The following is a 26,202-nucleotide window of genomic DNA, read 5'->3' on the forward strand; positions in this document are numbered from 1 at the left end:
TGGGCCGGCAACTGGAGGCCGGGTCCCTTCCCCCCCACTCACTCCAGGGCCAGCAACGGGATGCAGAGGCCTCCGGCCGCCGCCGCCATCGTTCCCCCACCCCCCTCCCACCCTCACCCACTACTGTTTACCTTACCTCCATCCAGCCTATGCATTCGTTACAGACCACATATTTCTAGATCCCGTTGTATCGGTTTCACAACGGGCTTTTCTGCTAGTAGGAAATAATGGAGGATGGCTGGGGAATCCTTGTTCAGTGGCCTATAGAATTGGACCCTTGGTCCAAATTCACTTGAAATTTGGGGGCTATTTCACAGACAGGCACCAGCAGCTCCCCTGCAATTTTGGTATCAATACCTTTAAAAACACCGCCCAGCCCCCCCTGCCCCGAAAAATTCCTCATAGGGAACAATGGAGCAAAAAAATATTGGGACACCCCCCACCCCCCAAATCTAGATCCAATTACCATACCAATGTTTGGAACCCAAGACACTGGGATTAATGATTTTTTTTTGGCTCCAATATATCTGAATGCAAAAAATACCTATTTTATTTTATTTTTTGCTGCACACCCTTAGACTGTAGCCCAGGCAGATCCTTAATCCTTCACTGCCATCAGCATGATGATGCAAGAAAAGTACAGAAACTGTGGAAAATATCAACACTGGAATCGGTCCCAGGACTTCAGTACTTATTTTCACAGTAAGAAATGCCTAAGGGCCTGGAATTTTCTCTTTGTTAGAAGAACTGCTTTCATGAGTAATTTATTTACAATAAAATTCAAATCCAGTAGCACCTTCCTTAGAGGCCAACAAAATTTCCCAGGCTATAAGGTTTCATGTGATGAAGTGAACTCTGATGCATGAAAACTTATACACTGGAAAATTTTGTTGTTAATCTCAAAGGTGCTACTGAACTTGAATTTTGGTCTGCTCCTACAGACTAACATGGCTAACTACTTGACATTATTTAAAATAGGATCTATGCTTTCCATTTTTTAAAAACAAACCAAACCCAAACAAAACTCAAATAGCTTACAGAGAAAAAATGAGACTAGATACATCCCACAATAAAATTAGAAAACTTAAAAACTAAGATAGAGGACCTTGATGTGTTTTTATTCCCAGTTAACTGTCTGTATCTCCTTGTCTCAGGGTTGATGCCCATTTCCATTTAATACAAAGACGAACTTGTACATTCAGGCCTTTTGCTCTGTGGTTATTCCCTGCCTCGTCGGAAGAGAATAACGGAGCCCAAATGGTTAAGTTTCTTCTGTGTGGGTGTGTGGTTGAACTTCCTTTGTCACTTTGCATGATCATTCCCTTTCAAAACTTGGATTCTGATGTCTCCCCAAACTTAAATTTTGCTGTGGTCAAGGAACAAGGCAACATGGCTCATTTTTATGGTATGCTTTACCTCACCAGGTCCCTCACCTGTAAGCTCATCAGAACGTTTAGGAAGTCATTCATGCCAGTCAGATGTTCCACATCTTGGAAAATGGCAACCAGGAGGGTCGGGGTGATGGCAATAGAGCGGGTCAGAACCACCCGAGCAAAACGTGACCACTTTAGATTCAGGAACCCCTGAAGCAAGGAAGAGGGACAAAGAGTTAAACAAATGGAGAGCCAATATAAGGCAAGCTTGACAAAAAGAGTGGTGTGAGGAAATCGGTAAGGAAGGTGTTTTTCTCTTTGGAAGATCTGGGATCAAAAGAGGACGGGTCATCCTGAAACAAAATGACTACTAGAACATTATGAAGAGAACCAGGACTAAAAACATTTCCTCCTGGGGCAAAAGAGGGGAGAAAAAAATGGTTGCCTACAAATTTTAAAAGGTGAATAGGGGCAAAACACAAAACTGAACTCAAGCAGGGGATTAAATAGAAGGAGACTTAAAAACCCTATATAGTAAAATGACCTTGATACTGTTGCTACAGTTGTCCAATGAGAATTGCGCAGAAGAACACTATACTCTGCCACCTGAGGCACTCCTATTGAGTATTGCATGGACATCTCATCTCACTCTTGAGTGGGGCTATAAAATCACCAAGTTGTTGGCTTTGGCTCTAGAAAGTTCTAAACATTACTCCATGCAGGTGCAATCCCACCTGTCCAGACAGAACAAAGAGCCACCAAATTCCACCTCCAGCAAAAGCTATGTTAAATTATTAGCATACGGACAGAAGCTGGACAGTACTATGCATACCAAGTTATATAACCTGCCTAGCAAAAATGAAGAAGAGATAAGGTTATTGGTAGGCATTAAGTTAACGACGGGGACTAGAAGCTCCAGTACACAGAAAGAGTCTCCAGGCTGTTAGGAGTAAGCCCTTGGTTCTGTTCAAGGGCAATTCAGCCCCATGCCTCTTAGAAGACAACCCATTTATACTTCTGGATTTCTTTTCACAACAATGAGGGCTAGAAATCTGCCTTGCTCTTTTAAAATGAAGGCTGGGGCTTTTAACAGCCTACAAACTGGGACCTTCCCAAGCAAAGTATCTGCCTTCTGCATCTATGTTAACGAACATTTGCAAGTGCATGACTTATTCTACTTTCACCATTATGTAATCTCTGTAGAGTTCAGATTATTGTGCATAGGACTTTGGGATTGCTAAAGGGATGGCCAAAGACAGAGGAGGTGGGCAAAGTTAGCTAGGATTCTTTCAGGAGTCCAGTGGAAGGCCCATATTTCATAGAAGAAGAAAAAGAGATTGGATTTATATCCCGCCCTTCACGCTGCGTCTCAGAGCAGCTAAAATCTCCTTTCCCTTCCCCTCCCTACAACAGACACCCTGTGAGGTAGGTAGGGCTGAGAAAGCTCTTTCGAGAACTACCCTTGAGAGAACAGCTCTGAGAAAACTTGTGACTGACCCAAGGTCACACCAGCAGCTGCAAGTGGAAGAGTGGGGAATCAAACCCGGTTCTCCCAGATTAGAGTCTGTGCTCCGAATCACTACACCAAACTAGCTCAAAATGTACTGGCAACTGAGACTTCATGACCTGCAGCATAACCAGGATCACACAGGAAGGCAGAAGAATCAAATTAATAGTTTTTGAGGACTGCATGAGCAAACTGTTGCAAAATGAGAATCAGTGGCTGCTAGGAAGTAGCCATGTGTCTCTTTCTTGCATGCAGTTTTTAAGACAGTGCTCATTCAGCATTGTCCTATTTGCCAGAAAACAATATCCCTGTGATGCTTAGCCCTGGTACAAAGAGATTCTGTGAGAACATTTGGAACCCATTCTCTAGGCTCCAACAACTAAGCTTTATGCACCTGTATAACCCAAACAAGGAAAAAGAACCCCCCACCCCCAATGACAGATATAAATGACTGTGGCTGAAGAAAGACCAAATACCTCCATGACAAATTGTCCAGAATAGGTCCCAGTCATCGTTGAGCTCTGTCCTGCCGCAAGAATCCCAATAGCCCAGATGTAGAGAGCAGCAGGACCAAAATAACACCCGAGAACGACACCCTGATACATAGAAGGGTTTTAAAAAGAATAAATGTAAGCTCTTTATCTGCAGTGTTATTCAACCGCATTATTTTCCGTTAGTAACATTTAACATTAGCCCTTACCGAACAAATATTTTGAGAAAGATGTAATGGATCTAAGTGCTGTTCAATCCAGATTTTACATAATTGGATGTCATATGATGTAACATTTTAGTCATCACCTCTCGGGGGTCTACATCCATGAGGACTAGGGGTCCTTGAGCCCATAGAGTACACAAAAATTTTTCCCAAGCATGCAGGTGAACCATATGTGGCTCTCAGATCATCTGTCACAGCAGTACTCACCCAAGTAGCGGATCACAATTAGGGATGGGTACGAACTGGCTCACGGACTAAAGTTCATGATGCATTTTGGCCGGTTTGTGGTTTGTGAAGTGACATACATGGCAGGTCAACTGGCATGAACTTTCCATGAACTTTCAAACAGTTTGTGGCAGTTTGTGCTGGTTCGTGAACGGATATATTTCCAGACAGACTATTTCCGCTCAATCTAAATGTTTACCAAACCTCAAAGCAACCGGGGGGTAGAACTTGGAGGGCATGTAGAGAAGCATCCGGGGGAGGTCCCCTGTGACTTTGATGTCTCCGGCTTGCACAGGATCCATTCTATACACTCCTGTACCTGTGCCTGTCAATGACTGCCTGTCAGCTGTCATTTCCCCAGAAAGCACTTTCCTGGGGGCAGCTTCTTTGGGGGGCTGTAACTCAGACCCTGTAAATCCAATCCTCACCATACTTGGAAGGCAGGTAGATGAGAGTCAGCCAGAGATCCCCTGCACGTTTGGTGTCTCTAGCATGTGGGGGGGCTTCTACCATGTCACGAACCTCACAAACCAGTTTGGCAGCTAAAAGTGTGTGATGGTTCCTGGTTCACAAACCCGGCATGCCACGAACTATGAACCAAACTGCATTTTCCCAGTTTGTGCCTGTCCCCAATCACAATGTGCCCCTGATTCATGGGAGCTTTTGTAGAAGTAGAAGAATTGGGTTTTGTACCCTGCTTTTCTCTACCCTGAGGAGTCTCAAAGCAGCTTACAGTCTCCTTCCCTTCCTCTCCTTACAACAGACACCTTGTGTAGGTGGGGCTGAAAGTTCTGAGAGAACTGTGACTGGCCCAAGGTCACCCAGCAGGCTTCATGTGGAGGAGGAGTGGGGAATTAAACCCGGTTCTCCAGATCAGAGTCCACTGCTCTTAACCACTATGCTACGCTGTGCAAGTGATGAAACTGTTGCCAGTTTGTTAAACACCAGGCAAAAGGTTTCACCATCCAGTGTGGGGCTACAGTGGATAAAACAAGTCCTAAATGAAAATGCATGAAATGAAACAAATACTTGTTTTGACTGAGGGATGTTTGCTTTCTGGGCACTTGTCTGGCAATGGCTTCCATTAATGTCAAAGGCAGCAAGTGCTAAACAGCCCCAAAGTACAAAGGCAACTGCTCCTTCCCCCCCATGCAGAATGCCCTGCAAAAAAACACTACTCACCCCTTTATAGATATCCACATCCAGGGTATCGTTGTTCAGTGGAAACAGCCCAGCATGCTCGATACTGACATTTGCACACACGTTATGCTGGAAACAGATTTAGAGTGACATTTTTAGTTTTCGCAGTGTAAGTACCAGGAATGGGAAGCACTGCTGGGGGAGGGGAAGGAAATCATGTTTAAGAACGGAACAACCTAAAAATAAAAGGAGCCCAATTCTTTCACAAGAAAACCCATGTTATGAAAAGAACAACTATTAAGCATGGAAAGGACAAGAACGGCCCTGAAAGTCATAAACAGCAGGAGATGCATTACCACAGATGCTCACGTGCTATGCTAGCATACAGCACCACGCAGAACTAATCCTGTACAGTGGGCTGCAAAAAAAATACTACAGAGCTGCCCAGTCTGGCTTTAAAGGGCTGTGAGATGCAGACAGAAGAGTCTTATTACCACTTTCTGGCTGGGCACAAAGGGGCACACTACAAGTTACATTTTTTAAAACAAGTTCAGTCTGGGTTTCCTTCGCCTGACTTGCTTTTTCCTCAGTTAGATGGCAGATGCAGGGAACAAATTTTTCAAGCACCACAGGGGCTTAGTTCAGACTGCCCCCCCCCCCCAGTGTCTACTTGGAACCAAAGTCTGAAGGAGGAGGAACAGGTGGGAGATAGCAGAAAGTTTCTGCAAACTATGATCCAAGGCAGGGTTGATTGCAGAGGGAAATGGTTGAGTCCTGACTCCCGAAAGGAGACAAACGCTGGAAAATCAATCTTTCATAGTCAAGACGTGACCAAACCATCCTCTTGACATCAGTGCCACATGGAAAAGTCAGCTTACCTAAATTACTTACTTAAATGATGGGCTCTTTTTGTAGCAGGAACTCCTTTGCATATTAAGCGACACACCCCTAATGTAGCCAATCCTCCAAGAGCTTACAGAGCTCTTCTTACAGGGGCTACTGTAAGCTCTTGGGGGATTGGCTACATTAGGGGTGTGTCGCTTAATAGGCAAATGAGTACCTGCTACACAAAGAGCCCTGCGCGGCGGTGCGGCGGCTCTGGAAACCCTTACATTGAACAATATTCAGGTAGGTGGCTATGTTGGTCTCAAGCAGCAGAACAAAGTTTGAGTCCAGTGCCGCCTCTAAGACCAACAAAGTTTAATTCTGGGTATAAGTTTTCATGTGCACACAAACTTTGTTCTACTGAACAAGGTACGCCTTTAGGTTTGTTTGCTTGCTTTAGTGACAATGAGAGTTGTATCTCATCCTAAGATCTTGTGGTTACTGCAACAGAAATTCCTTGTCTTCTGGTATTCAATTAAAAGTTGTTCCAGGAAAAAGAAGGGCCACAGCAGGAGGAGAAAGAGGAAGACTCACCACTTCCGCATTGGTTTGACCAAAGAAAGCTTCTGCAAAGACCGAGACGACAAAGACATTGATGAGGAAGGAGACAAAGAGGGCGACACAGGACTCTATGAAGAAATATTTGTTCGCCTCGCTGACTTCTTTCTTGTTGGACCGATTAATCTGCCGAGACTAGAGAGAAAAGCAACAGGGTAATCTAGGAGCTGCGGTGGCTCAAGTGGTTAAGATGCTGAACTGCAGGCTGTGGAAGGTCAGTAGTTCAGCAGTTCAAGACCTGAGTGCTGCATGATGGAGTGAGCTCCCGTCTCTAGTTCCAGCTCCTGCCAACCTAGCAGTTTGAAAGCAAGAAATTGAAAGTAGATAAATAGGTACCACTTCGGTGGGAAGGTAACAGCGTTTCGTGCGCCTTGGTGTTTAGTCATGCCGGCCACATGACCACGGAAACGTCTTCGGACAGCGCTGGCTCTTCGGCTTTGAAACGGAGATGAGCACCGCAACCCTGGATTCGACTGGCTTTCGAGCAAGGGAACCTTTACCTTTACCTAATCTAGGCTGGAAGAAAAGCTCAGTTAAAAGAATCCCATACCATGACTTGGTATTTAGCCAACAGAAGGCACCTCTGCAAATTCTAAACAGCCATCAAAAGTTAAGCAGTGGGGTGAATTAAATGGTGCCCTTAGATCTTGCAAACAAAGGAGAAGGGGGAAACAAACTCAACTCGAAATATACTGAGAACGTACAAGGGTCAAGCTACAGCAAGTAAAAGTATATAATTATAATTATAAAATTGTATCAAAAGAAAAATTTATTATACAGTGTGCACAAAAATCTAATTAAAATTAATTACATTTTTGTGTACACCTTGTGTACATCTAACTTCCCCTTCAACATGGGCCCTCCGGAAAGCTAGATGCTTTCCAGAGAATTGATTTGTGCCCGGGAGGTGAGGGGGAAGCTGGTACAGACCCTGGGGTAACAAGCAATATATTTCCAGGAGCTCATCTCAATCAAGAAGACTGGCTGTCATGTACCCCTCAAGTCACATTTTTACTCCACCCTTCTTTCAAGGAGCTCAGAACACGGTTCCCCCCATCATTTTACCCTACCAGCAACCGCATGAGGTAGGTTAGGCTGAGAGAATGCGACTGGCCAAAAGGCACCCAGTGATCTGTACACCTGATTTGCCCTCAGGTCTCTTCAGCCAATATTCTAACCATTATACAGCATACAAATGGCAGTTTCCAGGTGCTGTGGATAGCTGCAGTGTGACATGTATGATAGTAGTCCATAGTAGTCTAGTCTCAATGTAAAAATGCACCTTATGTTCACGACAGCATACAAATGGCAGTTTCCAGGTGCAGTGTGACATGTATGATAGTAGTCTATAGTAGTCTAGTCTCAATGTAAAAATACACCTTATGTTCCTGATGCTTTGCCTCCATTGAAAAATAAATCCAAGGGGAATCGTTGTGAGGATATCGCAGGCCTGTTCTTAGTTCTGCTTCCTACAGCACAAGCAGAAAATGGACAGAGGCTACGTGGGGAGGAGGCTGAGGGGCGCTTTGTAATAGTCACAGGAAGTGCAAGAACTGAAGTATTGTGACTCTTTGAAGAGAAGCTGATACTCCTTGTGAAGTAAGTTAGGCCCAGTGTGGGGTCATGGCATCTGTGAGACTTGTGCGATGGCAGCTCCGATGTGGAAAGCTCAAGAACTACCCCTTGGTGGTGGTGGTGGTGGTGGTGGTAGGGAGAATACACCTTACCTTAACCAAAGCAGAATGCAGGTACATGTTGTGTGGCATGATGACAGCGCCCACGATTCCCACAGCTTGTTCCAGCTGAGGAGGGCCACATTTATCGCAGTATGGCACAAACATCCCTTTTAGCAGCTCGGCCTGGTTTGGTTTTGCTGTAACGTACTGTGGAATGCATACAGAACGCGAGTTAGTCCTGCTGAGATAGCAATAGGCCTTCATGCTGGCCTAGGCCAACGCTGAGGCCTGGTTCTGGTGGCAGAGACATCCCGAGGCAGTTAAGAAACCTGGCTACTTGGGACAGCAAGGTAAGAAGTCGGACTTTAAATATCTGCCCTAAGGAAGAGTTCCATCCATTTTAACAGCCTGCAATGTAGTGAGAATATAAGGAGCAGCTAGAGGCCAGGCCATTGGATTCATCTAGGCACATAGTGTTTACTACAACACTCCCACAACCATTCCCCCCCACACTTTAAATACCTATGGATTAACTTGGGAACTTGTACGTTTCTGCTTAGCAATTGATTATTCCCCTCCCTCTGGGCTTTATTTAGTTTAAAATTATGGGCTTGAATTAGGGTTGCCAACTTGCAGGTGGCACCTGGAGATCTGAAGCTATTACAACTGATCACCAGATGACCAAAATCAGTTCCCCGCCCCAAATCCCACCCTCCCCAGTCTCCACCCCCAAATCTCCAGGTATTTCCCGACTCAGAGCTGGCAACCCTAGCTTGAAGCCCATAGAAAATGCCTGCTAACTGAAGGGATTTTCCATCAGCAGAGCAGGACTTCCTCGCCTCAACCCCTCAGTGCAACCCAAAATTGCTTGCTAAAATGCTGCTCCTGAGGGAGAGGGAACTGCCACAAACAGCATGAGGAAAGATGGGGGGGGGGATCAGTGGAACACCCCCCCCCATTAGTGGAAATTTCCCGCTGGATCCAGTCCCATGTTATTTATTGTCTTATGCTTTTATTCGGTGTTCCCTGGAGCAAGTATAAGTCCTAAGATTTTGAAGTTGGTTTTTGTTCTCCAAGGAACTCTATCCCTGGATACATATTAAGAATAAGAAAGACATTTGAGGCTCGCTTATTCCAGGCACCCCCAACGTGGTGTCCGTGGGTGTCATGGCGCCTGCTGACACCTTTCCTGGCGCCCACCAAGTGTTTTTTAAAAAGTGGGTGGGGCCAAGTGGGGCTTTTGCTCAGCATGGCCTCTCATTGGCCACTGGAGTTTTGACTTACTGTGCAAATTTTTTAAAATGTTGCTTTGGCAGTAGCTGCCACACCACCACAAGGATCTGCACTGTGTGACTGAAGGTAAACTGTGGCACCCATTCCATGGCTGGCTCTGCCTCCTGCAGCCGCCATTTTGAGGGCGCACCCACCACCCTCTGTCAGAATTCCAAAGGTTCCTTGCAGACTCAAAAAGGCTGGGGTGCCCCGGCTTACTCTCTGGAAATGGTATCAAAATAGCTGAGGAACCTCCTCACGAAAGCTGCAATCTGGGACACACATTTGTCGAAGACACATAATCAGTAGAAGAATCTAAAAGCGAAACATGGAACGTGCAAAGCAGCCCTCTAGCAATAGGACGTTGGGCTGTGGGTGTTGGAAACACTCCTCCGAAAGAGGAAGATCTACAGTGGCATATGTAGTAGCAAAAATGTAAGTAGTACTTGCTAACATCACCTATCAGGGCCACCTTAATAACAACTGTTCTAGGGCAGAGGCACTTCCTGCACTGCAAGAGTTTCTGTTGTGTCCACATACTAGGAAAGCCCGGCAGGATGTTCAAAGGAGTCAATTGTCAATATCAATATTCAAAATCAGGGTTACCTCATATCCAAACATAATGGCCATAACAGTAATCAGGAAGCCGAAAAATGCCTCCAGTTTCCTCAAGCCTGAAAATGACAGACACATGTGCACCGGTTAGCAGCCAGAAGTTTGAGTGTGCCCTGACAAGACAGGCATAATACAATGACTTCATAATGGGCATTTGCTTGTGCAGTCCTGGCAGAACTTTTCATGTAACTGTAATATCATCACATCCTGTAGAGCAGGGATCCCTAATGTGGTGCTCACGGTCACCTTCCCTGGTGCCCAACAAGTGCTTTTAGAAAGCGGGCAGGGCCAGGTGGGACTTTTCCCCAGGAAGGCTTCTGACTGGCCACTGGAGATTTTGATTGGCTGCGCAGATTTTTTAATTTGGCAGCAGCTGCCACCAATGCACCAGGATCTTCACGGTGTGATTGAAGGTAAGAGGCAGCAGCCATTTTGTGATTGAGCCCACCACACTGTCAGAATTCTAAAGGTGCCCTTGGGCTCAGAAAGGTTGGGGACACTCATTCATCCCTGTCACCCTCTTTAAGATGTACCTAAATGAACAATTTAAAAAATCTGTCCAGTCCCTGAACCTGCACCAAGAGTGCTAAGGCCCTGATCCACCAGAATGGAAGAAGGGAAACAGCAGTTCACTGTTGCAGCACACTCTTTGCTGGTACTTGATTTTTAAAGGCCACACCACCACTCTTGGCCTTTAAGTAATACAGCAGAAGGAAACAGGCTTTATAGGGATCCAGAAAAATCCAGAAACGAGAAGAGTTACAAAACGGTGGCCATGGAGGGCGGAATGAATGGGGAGGCAGCATTGTGTCTTTCCTCACGAGTGAGGTCAGAGGCCGGCAACCACATAACACTTGATCACAATGGAACCAACTAACCCAGATGGGCTGGTAGGGGCAGCAGAACATTTTCCCCAGAAAGAGCAATACTGCTATTTGAAAGCTGGGGTGGAACAAAAAAAAAATTGCAATAGCTCTCTGCAACACCCAGCTATACGGAGTTATCTTATTTATCATGCAAAACACAGGCTTGGTTCTATCACAGCAGTTCTGAGGACGGAATGATTTCTGGCTGTGGAGTGCTACGTTTTTGCCCCTCCTGCATGGGGAGCACGTTCGGAGTGGCCGTGGAAATGGGAGGCCAGAAAGCCATGCTCCACCGATGGAAACTGTTCTGCTTGTGGTACTGCTCTGGAGGATCTGAGCCACAATCTGGAAATTCTTCCCACCTCACCCGTATGCACACAAAAACAGAGACCACAGAGTTCAATCAGACTGGCTTCCCAAGGAAAAAGTGGATGGGACTATAACCCAAGAGAGATGCAAGGCACAACTTCACGGGGCACCAGAGGTTAAGCTCCAAAGGCTGGTTCTCTGTTATGAAACAAGTAGCAGCTGATAACCAATTGCTACAGCAACAGGAAAAGCTGCATGTTTGGAGATTTTTTTGCTTGCATTAATGGTCGCTTCCCATTCAACACATCATGCTAATGGTATTCACGAACTTTGCAAAACGTGTTGGGAAGCTTCAGAGAATTAGGCAACTCACTCCACACGGCCAGTAAAGATTCTGCTGTCTACCATTTAAAAGAAAGAAGCAACTTCCTGCACCGTGCTCTTTGAAGTCAGGTGAGCACCCAAAGGTCTTGTAAAAATTGCACAGGTTCTTTGAGCATAAAGGAGATTTCTAGATGATAACTAAAAATGGCTAGGGTTGCCAAATGCAAGATTGGGCCTGGGGTCCTCCTGGAATTATAACTGATCTCCAGTTCCCCTGGAGGAAATGGCAGCTTCAGAGGGTAGACTCTATGGTACACCCTTAACCTAGGAGAAACACAAGTCCTAGGGTGACCTGGATAGCCCAGACTAGCCCAAATCTCATCAGATCTTGGAAGCTAAGCAGGGATGGCCCTGGCAAGTATTTGGATGGGAGACCTCCAAGGAATATCGGGGTTGTGATGCGGGGGCAGGCGATGGCAAACCCTCTCTGAACGCCTCTTACCTTGAAAACTCTATGGGCTCGCCATGTCAGCTGTGACTTGACGGCACTTTGCACCACCACCACCAGGGTGACATCACATCACGGCTGACCTCCCCGCTGCTCCCCGGGCACTGCCCCCAAATCTCCAGGTATTTCTCAAGCCAGAGCTGGTAACTCTAACAATGGCGTTCTCAGCATTGTTGGTGAGAAGTGCCATGACCCGTTAGCAACAATGGAAGAAAGAGACTTTGAACAAGGACTTGTTTAAATAAAGCAGAGCTTACCATATTTGTCCAGGAAGAGAAACATGAAGGTGTCAGCAATGGTTATGAGAACCCCACCCCACAAAGGAATCCTGCAGGAAGACAAAAGGGGGATCTGTTGATTTCAGGCTCTTCTATTGCAGTTCAGACTAGCATCCCTCACATACAGAGCAGTCCCCGGGCACATACACATATACAGAAACCACTTTTTAATGACCATGAGCTATTAAAAAAAATGCTTGAATTACAGGGGGAAGGGAGCAGTTTGATTTCCTGTGTGATCCCCCCACCCCCATCCCGCAGTTATTGTTTTCAGAAACCAGTGGGGGGTGATGAGGGTTGCAAAATTCATTAAAAGTTTCTGCTTCTCACCCCAATAATTTGAGCACTTTGTGACCATTAAAACAAGGCATCATTTGTCACATAGAGACAATGCCTCCCCCCCCCCCAGTTTCTCTCCCCCCCATGTCCATGTTACTGTTCTCGCCTCTGTTCTCATTATAGGGGATGACTTCATCACCATTTCTGGAGAAATCATAACCATGCAGAAGAGTGTAGATGGACCTCAAGGTTTTGTTTGCTCAGGCTGCCAAGCATCCTGCTTGGAGGCAAGAGATTAGGGGAGGCCTAATTCAGTATTAGTAAAACATTTACAACCCAACTTTTTAGGTCACAACGAGCCCCAAAGCTAGTTGCAAGATAGGATCAATTTAAAATACAATATGAACCACAGAGTCCTGACCTGGATGGCCCAGGCTAGCTCGATCTCATCAGATCTTGGAATCTAAGCAGGGTTGGCTCTGGTTAGTATTTGGAAAGGGAGGCCCCCACGGAAGTCCAGGGTCATGACACAGAGGCAGGCAAAGGCAAATTGCCCCTGAAAGTCTCTTGCCCTGAAAACCCCCTGGGGTAGCTGTGACTTGATGGCAAAACAAAAAAACAACAACCACCCATACAACAGTCAATACATGACCCAGATAAGAGAAAAACACTTTGATCAAGGAACATCGAGCAGCTTTGTTTACTGAGTGAAATGGTACAAGGTCTCCAGCTTCAAAAGTAGAGGAGAAAAGCCATTCACTGACAATCTCTCTGCTACAGCTGTATGTGCCTAGCTGAATCTGAACCCTCCCATTTTCAATGGTGCTGCCACATTCAGAACATTATGTGCAGGTTATGACCCAGCCATCTCGAACCCACTTTCACAATGTGTACAGAGAAGGGCCACACTTTGCAGAGAAGGGCCACACTGAAATCATCACTAGGGTGGAACAACCCTACCAGAGAAAGAATGAAGGGTTTGGCTGTAGCAGTTTGTCACATGGCCAAGTCACAAGTTTCCCCTAGAGCAAGATTAATATAGATCAAGGACAGACATTGCTGGAAAAGTGACTCTTCAGGAGGGACTCTGATGGGGAATTTAAAAAACCCCCAATGTCACAAAGCAGTTTCAGACACAGAAAGCTACAAAACAGAAGACCACAAATGAGAATACACAGGTAACTGGGTTAAACTTTATGGAATGCATAAAGGGTAAGTGTTGCACCAAAGTTTCACAAAAAAACAAACACAGAAGTAACAGAAACAGGACTAGGGAGGTACATCAGATAGTTAAGGCCCAGAGAAATTCAGGAGTTAAAACTAATTTGAGACTTCTCAGTCCTCCAACACATTTAACATCTGTGTGAAGATATCTGTCAACAGGGTCTTTCTTCTGTAGCAGACAGAGAATTGAACTATGTATATTCAAACATTCCGTGGTACAGCCCTCCAAAGATAGCAGCACTTCAGACTCCAGAATCGGGAGTCCTACACTGGAACATTCGAGCAGGAAGGACACACACACCCCTGAAGAAGTGAGCAGTGACTCATGACAGCTCATGCCCTATCACAAATTAGTCTTTAAGGTGCTACTGGACTCTTCTACACTCACTCACTCTCTCTCTCTCTCTCTCTCTCTCTCTCTCTCTCTCTCTCTCTCTCTCTCTCTCAAAACATGCCACCTCTCGGAACATGGAAGGCTGCAAGCTAAAGAAAATTGTTGTAGCTTAAAGCTTCTTTTTGACAGACTAGGCGTCTGCATGCAGACGTGTGCTGTCGGGGTGTGTGTGTGAATCCAGACATGGAGTCCGCCCCCTCCCCCCTACATTCTGAAATAGAACCTGTGCAGTTCAATATTCACAAACACCAGCTTATACAAAGAGACAGGCCGTTACTCATCTTTGAGTAGCTGAAGAAGTGTGTGTGCACACACAAAAGCTTATACCCAAAATTAAACTGGACTCAAACTTTGTTCTGCTGCTTCAGACCAAGGTGCCTACCCACCTGGATTCCTCATCTTTGTACTGGAAAGGCATTAGTTCAGTGGTAGGGAATCCGCTCTGCATGCAGAAGGTCCCGGGTTCAATGCCCAGCATCTCCCATTGGAAGGATCAGGTAATAGGCGATGTAAAAAATCTCTTCCTGAGACCCTGAAGAGCTGCTGCCAGTCAGAGCAGAAATTATTTTTCTTGGTGCAAAAAGGGACAAGTGACTCTACCAGAACTTGCAGGGAGATGCTTAAACCTCAACCCCAATAACTCAGAGGATAAAACAGCCGACTTACTTTCCAACAGACAGGAGGTGAATAGCAATGGCTGAACCAATAACCTCTTGCATATCGGACCCAATGATAGCCAGCTCCACCATCAGCCACAGGATAATCCGTGGGACCTAGGCACAAACATTGAGAGAAAAAGGAGAGCGTGTGTTCAGTCTAACCACAGTTTTTCTCCCTCTCCCCCACTGTTTAGAAGTTGTCAAGCTGGTGGGGGGGGGGAGGTAGTTCATTCATCTTTTGAAGGGCTCTGAGCTGCAGATAAGGATATGAAATAAATGAAATGGTTCAAGGATAAAGAGAACAAATTCAGAATATTTCAGACTTGAAAAGCTTTCATTCCAATTGACACTATTGTCAAAAACACTGTCCAACTGAAACCTAACAGCACAAAAAACTATACTCTCTGGAAAAGGGAACTTCAAAGGGAGAACCAACTTAAAATTGCTGAATGAGAATGAACACATTCATGACAAATACACCCACTGGAGCTTAACAGGGAATTAGAATTCCTGACTCAGGTCCCGTTCACACGCGGCGATTTGGGCCAGTTGCGGGCCAGTTTGGGGGCGGATCAAAGCAGCGCGATCACACCGCCACATCTGGGAAGCGTTCTGCTTCCGCACCTGAACTGGCCCAAACCCGGGAAGAACCGCCGCAAAATGAACCACCTACCTCGGTGGTTCAAGTGGACGCGGCGCTTCTTCCCGGGCATCTGATCGCCGGCTCAACCCCGGCCCGGAGCCGAACTGCGCATGCTCCGACATGCGCAGTTCGGCCGGCCCCCGGTTAGGGCTGTGTTTTCTCCCCGGCGTTTGATCGCGCCGTGGAGAAACGGCGGCACGGCCAGGGGATCCGTGAGATCCCGCTGCGCTGTGTCAACATTGGCGCGGCTTTTAAAAGCCGCGCCTTCTAGCGCCTTTTCCCCTGCGTGTGGCAGGGGCCTCACTAAATCAAGAGCTGTCAAGTCACAACCGATTTATAGCGACCCTTCGTGGGGTTTTGAGAGCAAGAGATTAGCAGAGGTGTCTAGTCCTAGTTGCCTCTGCAGAGCAACTCGTCTTCCTTGGTGTTCTCCCATCCAAGCACTATCCAGGGCAAACCCAGCTCCGCTTCCAAGCTCTCATAAGCTTAGGCGAATCAGGGCAATTCAGGCTGCCTCCTAACTCACTACAGCTTGCTAATATTTTGCATATCCTAACAATATGTTCATTACTTCATCTACATCTCTGTAACGTCCTAGTGTATCTGCTCATCTCATTTCAACATGTAACATTTTTGCCTATTTAACAACAGCTGGGCGTGTGTCACACCCACTGATTACTGATCAGGATGGGTAGTCCTGTTAAGTCTGTCTGTAGCAGCAGAAAAGAGTAAGAGTCCGGTAGCACCTTAAAGACTAACAAAATTTGTGGTAGGATATGAGCTTTCATGAGTCAATGTCCACTTCTTGATATACCTGAAGAAGTGAGCTCATGAAAGCTCATACCCTACCACAAATTCTGTTAGTCTTTAAGGTGCTACTGGATTCTTGCTCTTTTCTATGATTACTGATCAGTGAACCGATTACTTTTTGGACCAGATTTTGTTTTGAACTGGCCTCCCTTTGCAACCCCCGCACCATCACCTTTCTATTGTATATACAGATTGGTCAGAGGGAGACATGCTCCAATGCATCTGATAAAGTGAACTCTGATTTACAAAAGCTTATGCTGGAATAGATTGTATTAGTCTTTGAAGTGTCACTGGACTCCTGTTTTATTTCACTTAACTTCTGAGACTGATGGAGAAACAGTATCCATAACTGGGGGGAAGGGGAGACATTCTTTTACTTTTCCAGATCTTCTTTAATCTGTGTGAGAAACTGAGGCACAAGATAGGACAGTGCAGAGCAGAGAAGAGGGAAACCCATTATCTGTACCTCTGCTCCTTTTTACCACACTAGAGACAGCAATACCTTACCTTCCAAGTGAGCAGACAAATCAGCAATTGTGTATTTATACAGTTACAAAACCCACAAAAGCAGCAGATAGATCTGGAAACACAATGGTGCATAGTGAAAGCTTGCTATGCTAATTTTTCCTTCTGGTCTAATATTGGGCACTAACTCTGGTTAACAAACCCTGGCACAAGTCACAGCTACAGAAGCCTATTAAAACCACCAGCCAGTTACAACACGCTTTGTGCAAAACTTTTTTTTTTAAAAAAACCCCACCATTGCATTCTATTTTTAGAAGTCAAATGCCCTGTGGAAGAAAGACTCACTGTCTTCGGAGATCAGGACTCACCTACATGCATGGGATTTGGCAAGACAGAAACCAACACACAATAACAAGACTGCTAAGTAATCCCCCCCCCCTCTAACGATTAAGCAAGCGTCACCCTTTTAAATCAACAGTGCAGCCAAATCAGAGGCCCTCTGAAAAAGAGTTTTGAAGGTTCCTAAAGGGAGCTGCTATCTAGCCTCTGGAAGCCAAGAACTCCCACTGTACAGTGTCAAGGAAATGCATTCCTGGTGTTTTAATTTGCTACGCAAATGACTGAGTGGTTACGGCTGTATCTCACACTGCTTTCCCGCACGACAAAAAATGCGTCGGAAGCATTAGGCTGCATGGGAGGAGCCCGGAGTCCATCTCATGCCAGTATTGGCCCACCCAGAAACTCCTGCCACATAACACAGGGTTTCCCATGCGACCTTTTCAGCATGGAAAGGAACTATGCTGCAATTTCCACACCACAAAGGTGAAAGGGAAGGGAGGGGATTCAACACACCTTGGAGACCACCCCTTCTTCTACTCGCTCCAGGAAAAATTGTACCAGTCCAGCTTTACCTGGGATTCAACTTGAACTGAAATAACCCCAGCTACCACGATCAAGATCATATTCGCACATATTTGGAGAAACGAAAGAGCTGCAGGTAACTGCTTCAGGGTTGGGTTCCCTCCAGGAGGAATCTGAATACTCCAAAGGGGGTAATTAATTCCCAAGCCAGTTAGATGAGACCACCCAAAGTGTTATTCTCAAGACCTGCCACCCAGTGTAAAGCAGGCACAGAGAAAGAAGGGGGATCAATACAACCGGAAAGGGGGGGGGACATCAGGCAGACTGTTTTTCAAAACAGCTTCACATCCCTAGGCAACCGTGTATTACCAAAACAAGCCCCCCAAAGGAATTTCATAGTGAACAAATCTTCTATGCGCTCATCTAAATCCAGGCTTTTGAAGACTGGCTTCTCTGACGCAAGATGTGATTCTCCAAGATCAGTAAAGTAATTTACAGAGGCCACAATTAAGCAAACACTGCAGAGGCCTATCAGAAGGGAAGGGAGTGGGTGGGCTGAGTTGTAAAGAGGAGGAAGAAAAACAGGAGAGCACCTTTATAATGGAACAGGACTGTAGTCTACTGCAATGATATCTGAGATATCATCTTGCTTTTACAGCATACCACTTTCTGCACCCTAATTCCACTTTCTGCACTGCTTATAGTTTGCTTAGCCTTAGAAAGTTTGTTCTCGCTGTTTTCTAATACTGTAATCCTAGTAGTCCTATTACATTGTTCATTAAATGTTTTATGGTGTCTGATTGCATTGTTTCATATTCTGTAATCTGCCTTGAGTCTCAGTGAGAAAGGTCATCCCTCTCTCCCCCATAAATAAATAAATAAATAAATAAAAATGTTGTCTGGAAGACACAAGCTTTGCTCCAAAATTCTTGAAGAGTGTGTGTGCACTCAGTGGTCATGCAAGTCTCCTTGGACTGCTTTGGCTTCCTGACTTCAGCCCTCCTGCTCCACCATGCTTCTGTCCAACAACCACCCACATGGTCCCCATTTCCTTCTTCTCCAAAGCATCGCTTCCCCAAGAAAATAGTCAGTTCCCAGCTTTCCTTCACCTCAATGGAGGAGGGACTTCAGAAGAGCCCAGGAGGCATCAACTTTTGTGCCTACAGGGAGCACCCATTTGGAAAACAGCTGATTTCATCATAAGAGGACACTTGGCAGGTGATGACTTCTTTGCTTTGTCTGTCATTCTTTCAGTGATCGCTGACATATGTGTGGTTTTACTTGTTTTAATGCTGTGTTTCTTTTTTGCTTGTGTTTTTATTATATATGTTTTTAATCTGTTAGCCATCTAGATGGCCCTTTATTTACATTTTGTAAATAAAAACAAACAATAATTGGCTTGGAACTATTGTGATTGGCCCCAATCTCCATGGTAGCCATTGTGTGGTTAGCTGCACCACTTCCTCCGCAGCAACTATTTTGTGGGAGTGTCTACTACCAGTTCTCAAGATTCCAAAATTGCCCACAGACTCATCAAGGTTGTGGACTCCTACCCTAGTTACTATTATCGTCTGTATCATGATCCTGCCTGGGATTATCACACACTGGGAGGCCAACAACAGGGCAGCCCTCTGCTCTCAACAAGGTGTACCAAACACGACACAGTTCCCAACAGAATAATAATGATCATTGTAATAAATTTAATTTCTATCCTGCCCATTTCCCAAAATTGGGCTCAGAACAAGCACAGCTGGTTTTCACCCACCTTTGGATACTGCCGGTTGCATACTTCCGCCAAATGAAGTCCTGTTACCACCCCTAGTCTCGCTGCCAAACGCTGTAACAGCAGACCAATGACAGTGGCCAGCAGGAGAACCCAGAGTAGCTGAAAGACAGAGTGCAGGGGGAAAGGTAAAAAATGGCTGAACAATGAGTCTTCTGGAGGCAACACAACAGATCAGAGTGTCTACTAACTAAAGTACATCTCCTATTCCAGGGGAATTCAATCCAACTCCTAGGGTTGAAGAATCATTTACAGCCAGAAGTTAGATGTGGTTTTTCAAAGCATGTGCTTTTTTTTTGGCAATCCACTGCTGAAGCCGAGCATCCTGGGTGGATCTACACTGCCAAAAGGGAGGGGATAGATCAAGATGGGTAGTCGTGTTTGTCTGTAGCAGTAGAAAAAAGCAAGACTCTGGTAGCACCTTAACAAAATTTGTGGCAGGGTATGAGCTTTTGTGAGTCACTGCTCACTTCTTCAGATACAGCTAGAGTGTGAGTCCATCTGTCCTATATTTTGGAGTGTGGAGTGATTTCAGAGGCTGAATCACATCAGCAGGCAAATGACAATGGCAGGTGAAAGACAATAGTAGGTGGGACTGGATTAGGTGTGATATGCAGAGGGGGTAAAAATCTAGGTCTTGATTCAGTCCAGGAGGATGAATTGTCTTGAGCTTCATTATCAGTTGCAATTCAGCAGTCTCTGAAATAGGGAGGGGAGGATAGCCCTTCAAACCCATATAACTGATATAGCTACACTCTCTGAGAACTCTGGGAATGGTAGTTTTAGGAGAGTTCTGAGGGTCCAAATGCACTACCATTTGTGTTGACCAGTACAAGTCATTAGCATCAGCAGCTGCGTGATTACACTAGCATGCACATCAACCTCAGTTTGGCCTGTGTTACCCACTGGGACAAGGAATGGGTGTATTCAAAGCATGCAACGTTGATGTACAGTTTGGTGCATCATGCAACTTAATGAAAATGCAACATGCACAAGTATTGTTCCCTCTGTACTGCTGTGTCCCAATTTAATCATTTAATCCCAATTTTACCCACAACACTGGTCTACAATGGTACTATCTACCGGTTGTTATATTCTGATGCTGAAATGAAGTGTTACTGTGAATGCAATCAATATTTCTCTGCAAGCCTGAATTGCCACATACCCTTCCTTTCCTGCTCTGGAAAGCAGAAAGAAGACTGCGAGAGACTTCCAAAGAACTGCACGGTGGGATACTGAAGGAGATAAGGAGCTCCCCCCCCCCATATCTTCAGCTCTGATTCCATGTATGTGACATTAAGGCGATGCATAGCGTGGCAATTCACATGAACAGTCCATAAGCTCTAAGCCATCAAAGAAACACAGTATTGCAAAAATACACCGCGAATACATCAACATGTGCCAATGTGCTTCTGCCTTTGTACCCTGGCACTCCTCAAAGAGAGATCTTGACCACAGTTCCCAGGTCTCCAGGAGAGGCTGGTGGTAAAGAGGAAGCCTTCAATTAGCTGATGCTTCTAGCACTGACATTTTTGAGGGGAGGATGGGTATAAAACTTCGTTTACTACCTTGTATCGTTTTTGCAAAAGACAGAAAAAGTACACCATCTCAGATAACATAACCAATCGAGTGCAAACACTGATCACTTGGGACAGGCAGAAGGGTAAGAAGTGAATTAACTACAGACGTGTTTTTTAAAAAAATCCTTTTGCTATCTGCTTCAGCTGTACATATGTTCTTCCTTTTAGCTAAAATGTTCCCTTTTAAAAACATTAAAAAGTTCTGGGCTTATTCCAGAATAGTTGGCTTTCTTCCACTTGGAATGTAAGCCATCAGCAGAACACATAAAGCTGCCATTTACTGAATTAGAACATTAGTCCATCCAAGTCAGTATTGTCCACTCAGACTGGCAGTGCCTCTCCAGGGTCTCAGGCAGAGGTCTTTCACACCACCTACTGCCAAAGCCTTTAAACTGCAAATACTGAGGACTGAAACTAGGACCTCCTGCATGCCAAGCAGATGCTCTACCACTGAGCCACAGCCCCTCCCCATTAAGAAATAAAGACAGGAACAGCAGTGGTAGTGGAACCCCAGATTTAGGTACCAACAGATATTCCATTTCCTCTAACTCTTGGCAAAGACAGGAACAGCAGTGGTAGTGGAACAGTACCTGTGTACAGTATCAATTCACACCCAGGGCTGAGCTGCTGTTGAGGACAGAGAACAGAGAATACTCTGCCCAGTTAACCTGACCTTGACAACTCACCTCAACAGTTGCTCAGTTTCAATGCTATTCAGATATGGTACATGGCCCATGGAGACAGAACAGTCTAGCCATTTAAACAAGCTGTGAATTCCCTTGAACAGCATGTTTAAGTGCCAACAAATAGCTGGTTCAAACTAACACTATATCGGTGCACAGGACTACAAGTAAGGTATCTTAGTGATCTGAAACTCTACTGAAGACTTCAGATACTCAGGATCCAGATTCCACAGAGAGACTTTTAACTTCTTACCTTAAACCCTGCAACAGCACCAGACTGTAGATCCGATTCGATGTTGCCTGGATCCAGGTAGGCGATACTCATGAGAAAGCCTGGCCCAGTGAAGGCCCAGAGTTTTCGAAAACTGAACCAGGGATGCTTTAAAAACAGGAATGAAGAGACAAAAATGGGGCATTAAATTTCTGTGTTCCTCCCCACCCCCCCACAAAGAAGAGAGTTATCTTGAAGCAAGACATGAACACACAAGATTAGCAGTCCACACACAAAAGAAGAGATATTGCCAGTTTAGATCCAGGGGGACTTGTCATGCTATAAATTGAAGAATTCCATAATGTAGCATCATAAAATGTACGTGGGATAGTACAGGAAGAACGCTCTCTTAACACATACCTACATTAGTGGCTTTCAAACAGTTTTTGGAAAAATTACAGAATTCCTAGGAAGCTTAAAGCTTCCCCGGAGGACAGTTTCTGCACCACTCTTAATCTTCCCCTGCAATCTAGAGCTGCAGAAGACGATTTGGTCACATTCTAGGGTGCAGTCTCTGTTGATGCACAGAGTCCACCAGGCACATAAAGTCTGCCTCATGCACTGCACAAATTGAATGAGCACCCTGTAACCAGTTCTGATATCCATGCAGAACACAAGGGGTTGTAGATCAAGATGGCTAGCTGTCTGTAGCAGCAGAAAAGAGCAAGAGCCCAGTAGCACCTTAAAGACCAACAAAATTTGTGGCAGGGGATGAGCTTTTGTGAGTCACTGCTCACTTCTTCAGAACAGGGATTGTAGGCAGTGGATATTCTGCTAACAGAAGTTAGTGCATTATCTGTTTACCCTATGGATTATCTTTCTCTCACCGCACTGTTTTTCTATTTTTGTAATACTGTTTTCTGCACCTCCAACACTTTTTCCCCGCATTGTCTCTAACTTTTGAAAACCTACTCTGGTTGCATTGCTTATCAGATGTCTTGCGCTATTTGACTGCATTGTTTTACACTGTATAATCCACCTAGAGTTTCAGTAACAAAAGTGGACTACAGATAGAGTAAATAAAATAAATCTTTCCCTTGCCCCAGCAACACCTTGTGAAAAAGCACTGCTGGGAACTGGGGACCCTTATAGAAAGAAAGGTCACGAACTGGGGGGGGGGGCTACAGTATGGAGAGGAATTGGACAAGATACCCCTCCTCGTTCCTCCAGCTAGAATGTCCATGGAATCTCTGGGGTATATCCTATGGAAGATAGGTCAAGGAGCAGACAAGTCAGTGGGGAAAATGAACCCAGAAAGTAGATTGCTTGAGATTGACTGCCCTAGACTGCTAAAATTAACAGCTGGTTTTCCTGCAAGAAATATAGTACATTCAGCCAATTCTAAGTCTGGATGCAAATTTCATCTCCTTCAAAAAAAACATACACACACACAGTAACATTGAACTCGATCCAGATACATGACAATGTCAAAAGAACACACCACATTTAAGCTCTCCCAATATAAAACTGCCATAATTGGATGAAAGGGAGGAGGAAGCGTCCATGTCTTCCCAGTGCCAACATTCATGCGTATGAAACAAAATCTATTTGTTTAGAATCAAAAAGTGGGAACTCCAGACTTATAAAATAATGGCCAGCCTAGGACAACGCTTCTGCTTGACACAGGCTGCTTCAGTTTGAATTCCACACTGCAGCCCTTTGGACGGAAGGTCTTTGTGGCCATTACAGAAACAGCCAGGGAGGTGTTCCACTGGACAGCTAACTTTATTTTAAAAGGTAGGACCATAAATAAGAACCGGCTCATCTACTCTTTTCCTAGAGGTAAAAGGCTGCCGCTTCTACAGAGCACCATTGTTCCCCACCAACCGATCACTGCATTGAATAGTTTACCCTGGAAAATTACTGCTCACCGTTTCGCCCCTGGCAAGAACCAGGAAGGAGAAGGACTCAAATCATCTACAGGGAGTAATGCAGGTCAAAAGGAGGGCTGCTGGGTGAACACACACACACACACTGTATACAAGAAGGGGGCAGAATGACCGAATCCAGAAATTACCACTTCCAGATTAGAAGGGAGCCTACTGAAAACCATTTTAGCAGACATTTCAGATAGTCGAGAACACACTGCGTTTCAGAACTAGAATTAGAAACTTTTTTTTTTGCTTTCACAACTGAAAAAGATTTTGCAGTCTGGGAGAGCTAGAAATTATCTGCCCCCCGAATAACCCACTCACTGTTCTTCTGCATGAGTCACTGGTTTGGCCTTGGATCAACCCTGGAAGAAAATAACCACAGAGCGTGACTCATGCAGAAGCACAGTAAGTAGCCTCCTCTGACAGTGGCTTCATTTTGCTGGAATACGGAAGGATCCTCCTTACCAGATGCCAAGATGCAACTGAAGCACCCACCCAAAGTGGAGGATGATTGCAGAGTAGCAAGGTCAGAATCCAGGCAGGGATTCTGCAGGCAGCCTCCTGTGCGGGTGGAGACATTGGAATTCCAGGAACCTTTTAGTTCCTGCTGCATACCAGATCATCGCATGGTGTGTCATCCCCCCCCCAACTGAGGAACTACTACCCTATTTAGATACACATATACCCTGTACCCCCAAAGGTAGAGAGCCATGAACCAGAGGTGGTTATCGGGGATAGTCATACTAACCTTTTCATCTTCAGGGATAGGGATTTTCTGATCAAAGTAGGTGGTAAATTCATCTGTAGAGTCTGAAGCCGGCGGCGGTGTTGCATTGCTGTAAACTGTGGTAACGGCCTCTCCAGAAGCATCTTCTGCAAATGATCAGCAACAGAGGTTTTGTGAAATAGTGCGGAAGGTAAGGAGAAAGATGCAGTGTTCAGTGCTGCATCAGGCTGTAACAAGCCCTAACACGAAATACAAAGGGTTGACCTTTAGGTTCAGGACAAATGCCAGCACAGGGCTTAGCAAACTTTTAGCAGACAGAGTGTAACATGTGGACCTGCAAGAGACAGAATCAAATGGCAGGCAAGGTCTCTTGGTCTCAGTGACCCGCCACTAAATGCCACCAAAGTGACCCAGCGTACAGGATGGTATCAAGACAGATGAGATAAATATGCTAAAGTGCTTTGCGTAATAAGAATACCATTGATATGGTTCATCAGGACAACCCCGCCTTCATCATCCAAGGTTCTTTCTTGAAAGGAAAGTCAAGTTATGTAAAGGACTCGGGATCTTTTCATCATCACAGGTGTTAACAATCTTAGCAAAACTTGGGACTCTCCGCCTATGACAGTAACCAAAGCTAGGGAAACCAGCGAATGGCCTCCATATTTTTCTTGCTTAGATGTGATTTTTATATGATCACTATTACCCCTCACCTTGTATTGATGGCCCTTCACGCCCCCTTGCTCTTCTTTCCCTTCTGGTTTTTCTATACCTTTACGTAAAAGGGCTCCCTAGTGAGAAAGCCTTTGCTGTATCTGAAGAAGTGGTCACCGGCATGCAAAAGATTATCCTGGAATAAGGTTTTCTTAGTCTTTAAGGCAGGGGTCCCCAACCTTTTTTGAGTCTGTGGACATCTCTGGAATTCTGACACAGCATGGTAGGTGCAGGAACAAAACGGCTGCCGCAGGAGGCTGAGCCAGCCACAAACTGATTGCCACAGCTCAACTTCAGTCACGCAGCTGCTCCCAAAGCAACATTTAAAAACATCTGCACAGCCAAATCAAATCTCTAATAGTTAGTAAGAAGCCTTGCTGGGCAAAAGCCCTACCTGGCTAAACCCACTTGGTGAGTGCCAAAAGACATGTCAGCAGGTGCCATGGTGCCCCCTGCTTTAAGGTACCACAAAAGGTGCCAGAGGGTGCCATGGCGCCTGCAGGCACTACGTTGGGGACCCCTCCTTTAGGGCACCACAAGACACCATTTTTACATAAGGATTCTAGGGATGCAAATGACTGCAAGTGGTCACCTGGTCTACCCCTCAACAATGAGCCAGGATTCTGCTTAAAACTTTTAAGAAGTCCGTATGGTGTTTACAAGTGTAATGGTATAGCATTTATACAACAGAAGGTTGCTCCTCATTCACTGACTGCTCCACAGGGGTATGAAAAAAAGAAGCTGGGATGCTTCCACAAGAGAAAGGTGAAGTCTGGTACACGTGCAGATTCCACATGTGTAATTGTCAGAAACGCCTGAGACTGGGATGTTTTCGATGTCTCCCTTTCCCTCTCCTGATTTGGAGCATGAAAGCCAACAGCAGTAAGCAGCAGTGCAGTGAGAGCAAGGCAAGTCACAGGCATGAGAGGGCAGAAGGATGTGAAGCTGCCTGACATGCAATTCAACAATCTGTAAATCAGAAGT

The 26,202-nt window shown here is 45.4% G+C and overlaps 1 protein-coding gene across 2 annotated transcripts in view; it reads right to left on the bottom strand.

The window, feature by feature from the left end:
* The window catches only part of SLC11A2 (solute carrier family 11 (proton-coupled divalent metal ion transporter), member 2), a 62,309-nt gene that overhangs the window by 26,049 nt on the left and 10,058 nt on the right, over positions 1–26,202 (bottom strand). For both annotated transcript variants that reach the window (XM_015420720.1, XM_015420721.1), the window contains exons 2-12: positions 24,526–24,650; positions 21,886–22,011; positions 19,352–19,471; positions 14,815–14,921; positions 12,231–12,301; positions 9,958–10,025; positions 8,131–8,286; positions 6,380–6,538; positions 5,003–5,089; positions 3,357–3,476; positions 1,434–1,583 (exon numbers count right to left, since the gene is read on the bottom strand). In XM_015420720.1, the coding sequence (XP_015276206.1) occupies positions 1,434–1,583; positions 3,357–3,476; positions 5,003–5,089; positions 6,380–6,538; positions 8,131–8,286; positions 9,958–10,025; positions 12,231–12,301; positions 14,815–14,921; positions 19,352–19,471; positions 21,886–22,011; positions 24,526–24,650 (1,289 nt within the window). The remainder of the gene's footprint in view (positions 1–1,433; positions 1,584–3,356; positions 3,477–5,002; positions 5,090–6,379; positions 6,539–8,130; positions 8,287–9,957; positions 10,026–12,230; positions 12,302–14,814; positions 14,922–19,351; positions 19,472–21,885; positions 22,012–24,525; positions 24,651–26,202) is intronic.

The sequence above is a fragment of the Gekko japonicus genome, unplaced genomic scaffold (genome assembly GCF_001447785.1).
Source record: "Gekko japonicus isolate JY-2015 unplaced genomic scaffold, Gekko_japonicus_V1.1 scaffold1431, whole genome shotgun sequence".
Lineage (NCBI taxonomy): Eukaryota > Metazoa > Chordata > Lepidosauria > Squamata > Gekkonidae > Gekko > Gekko japonicus.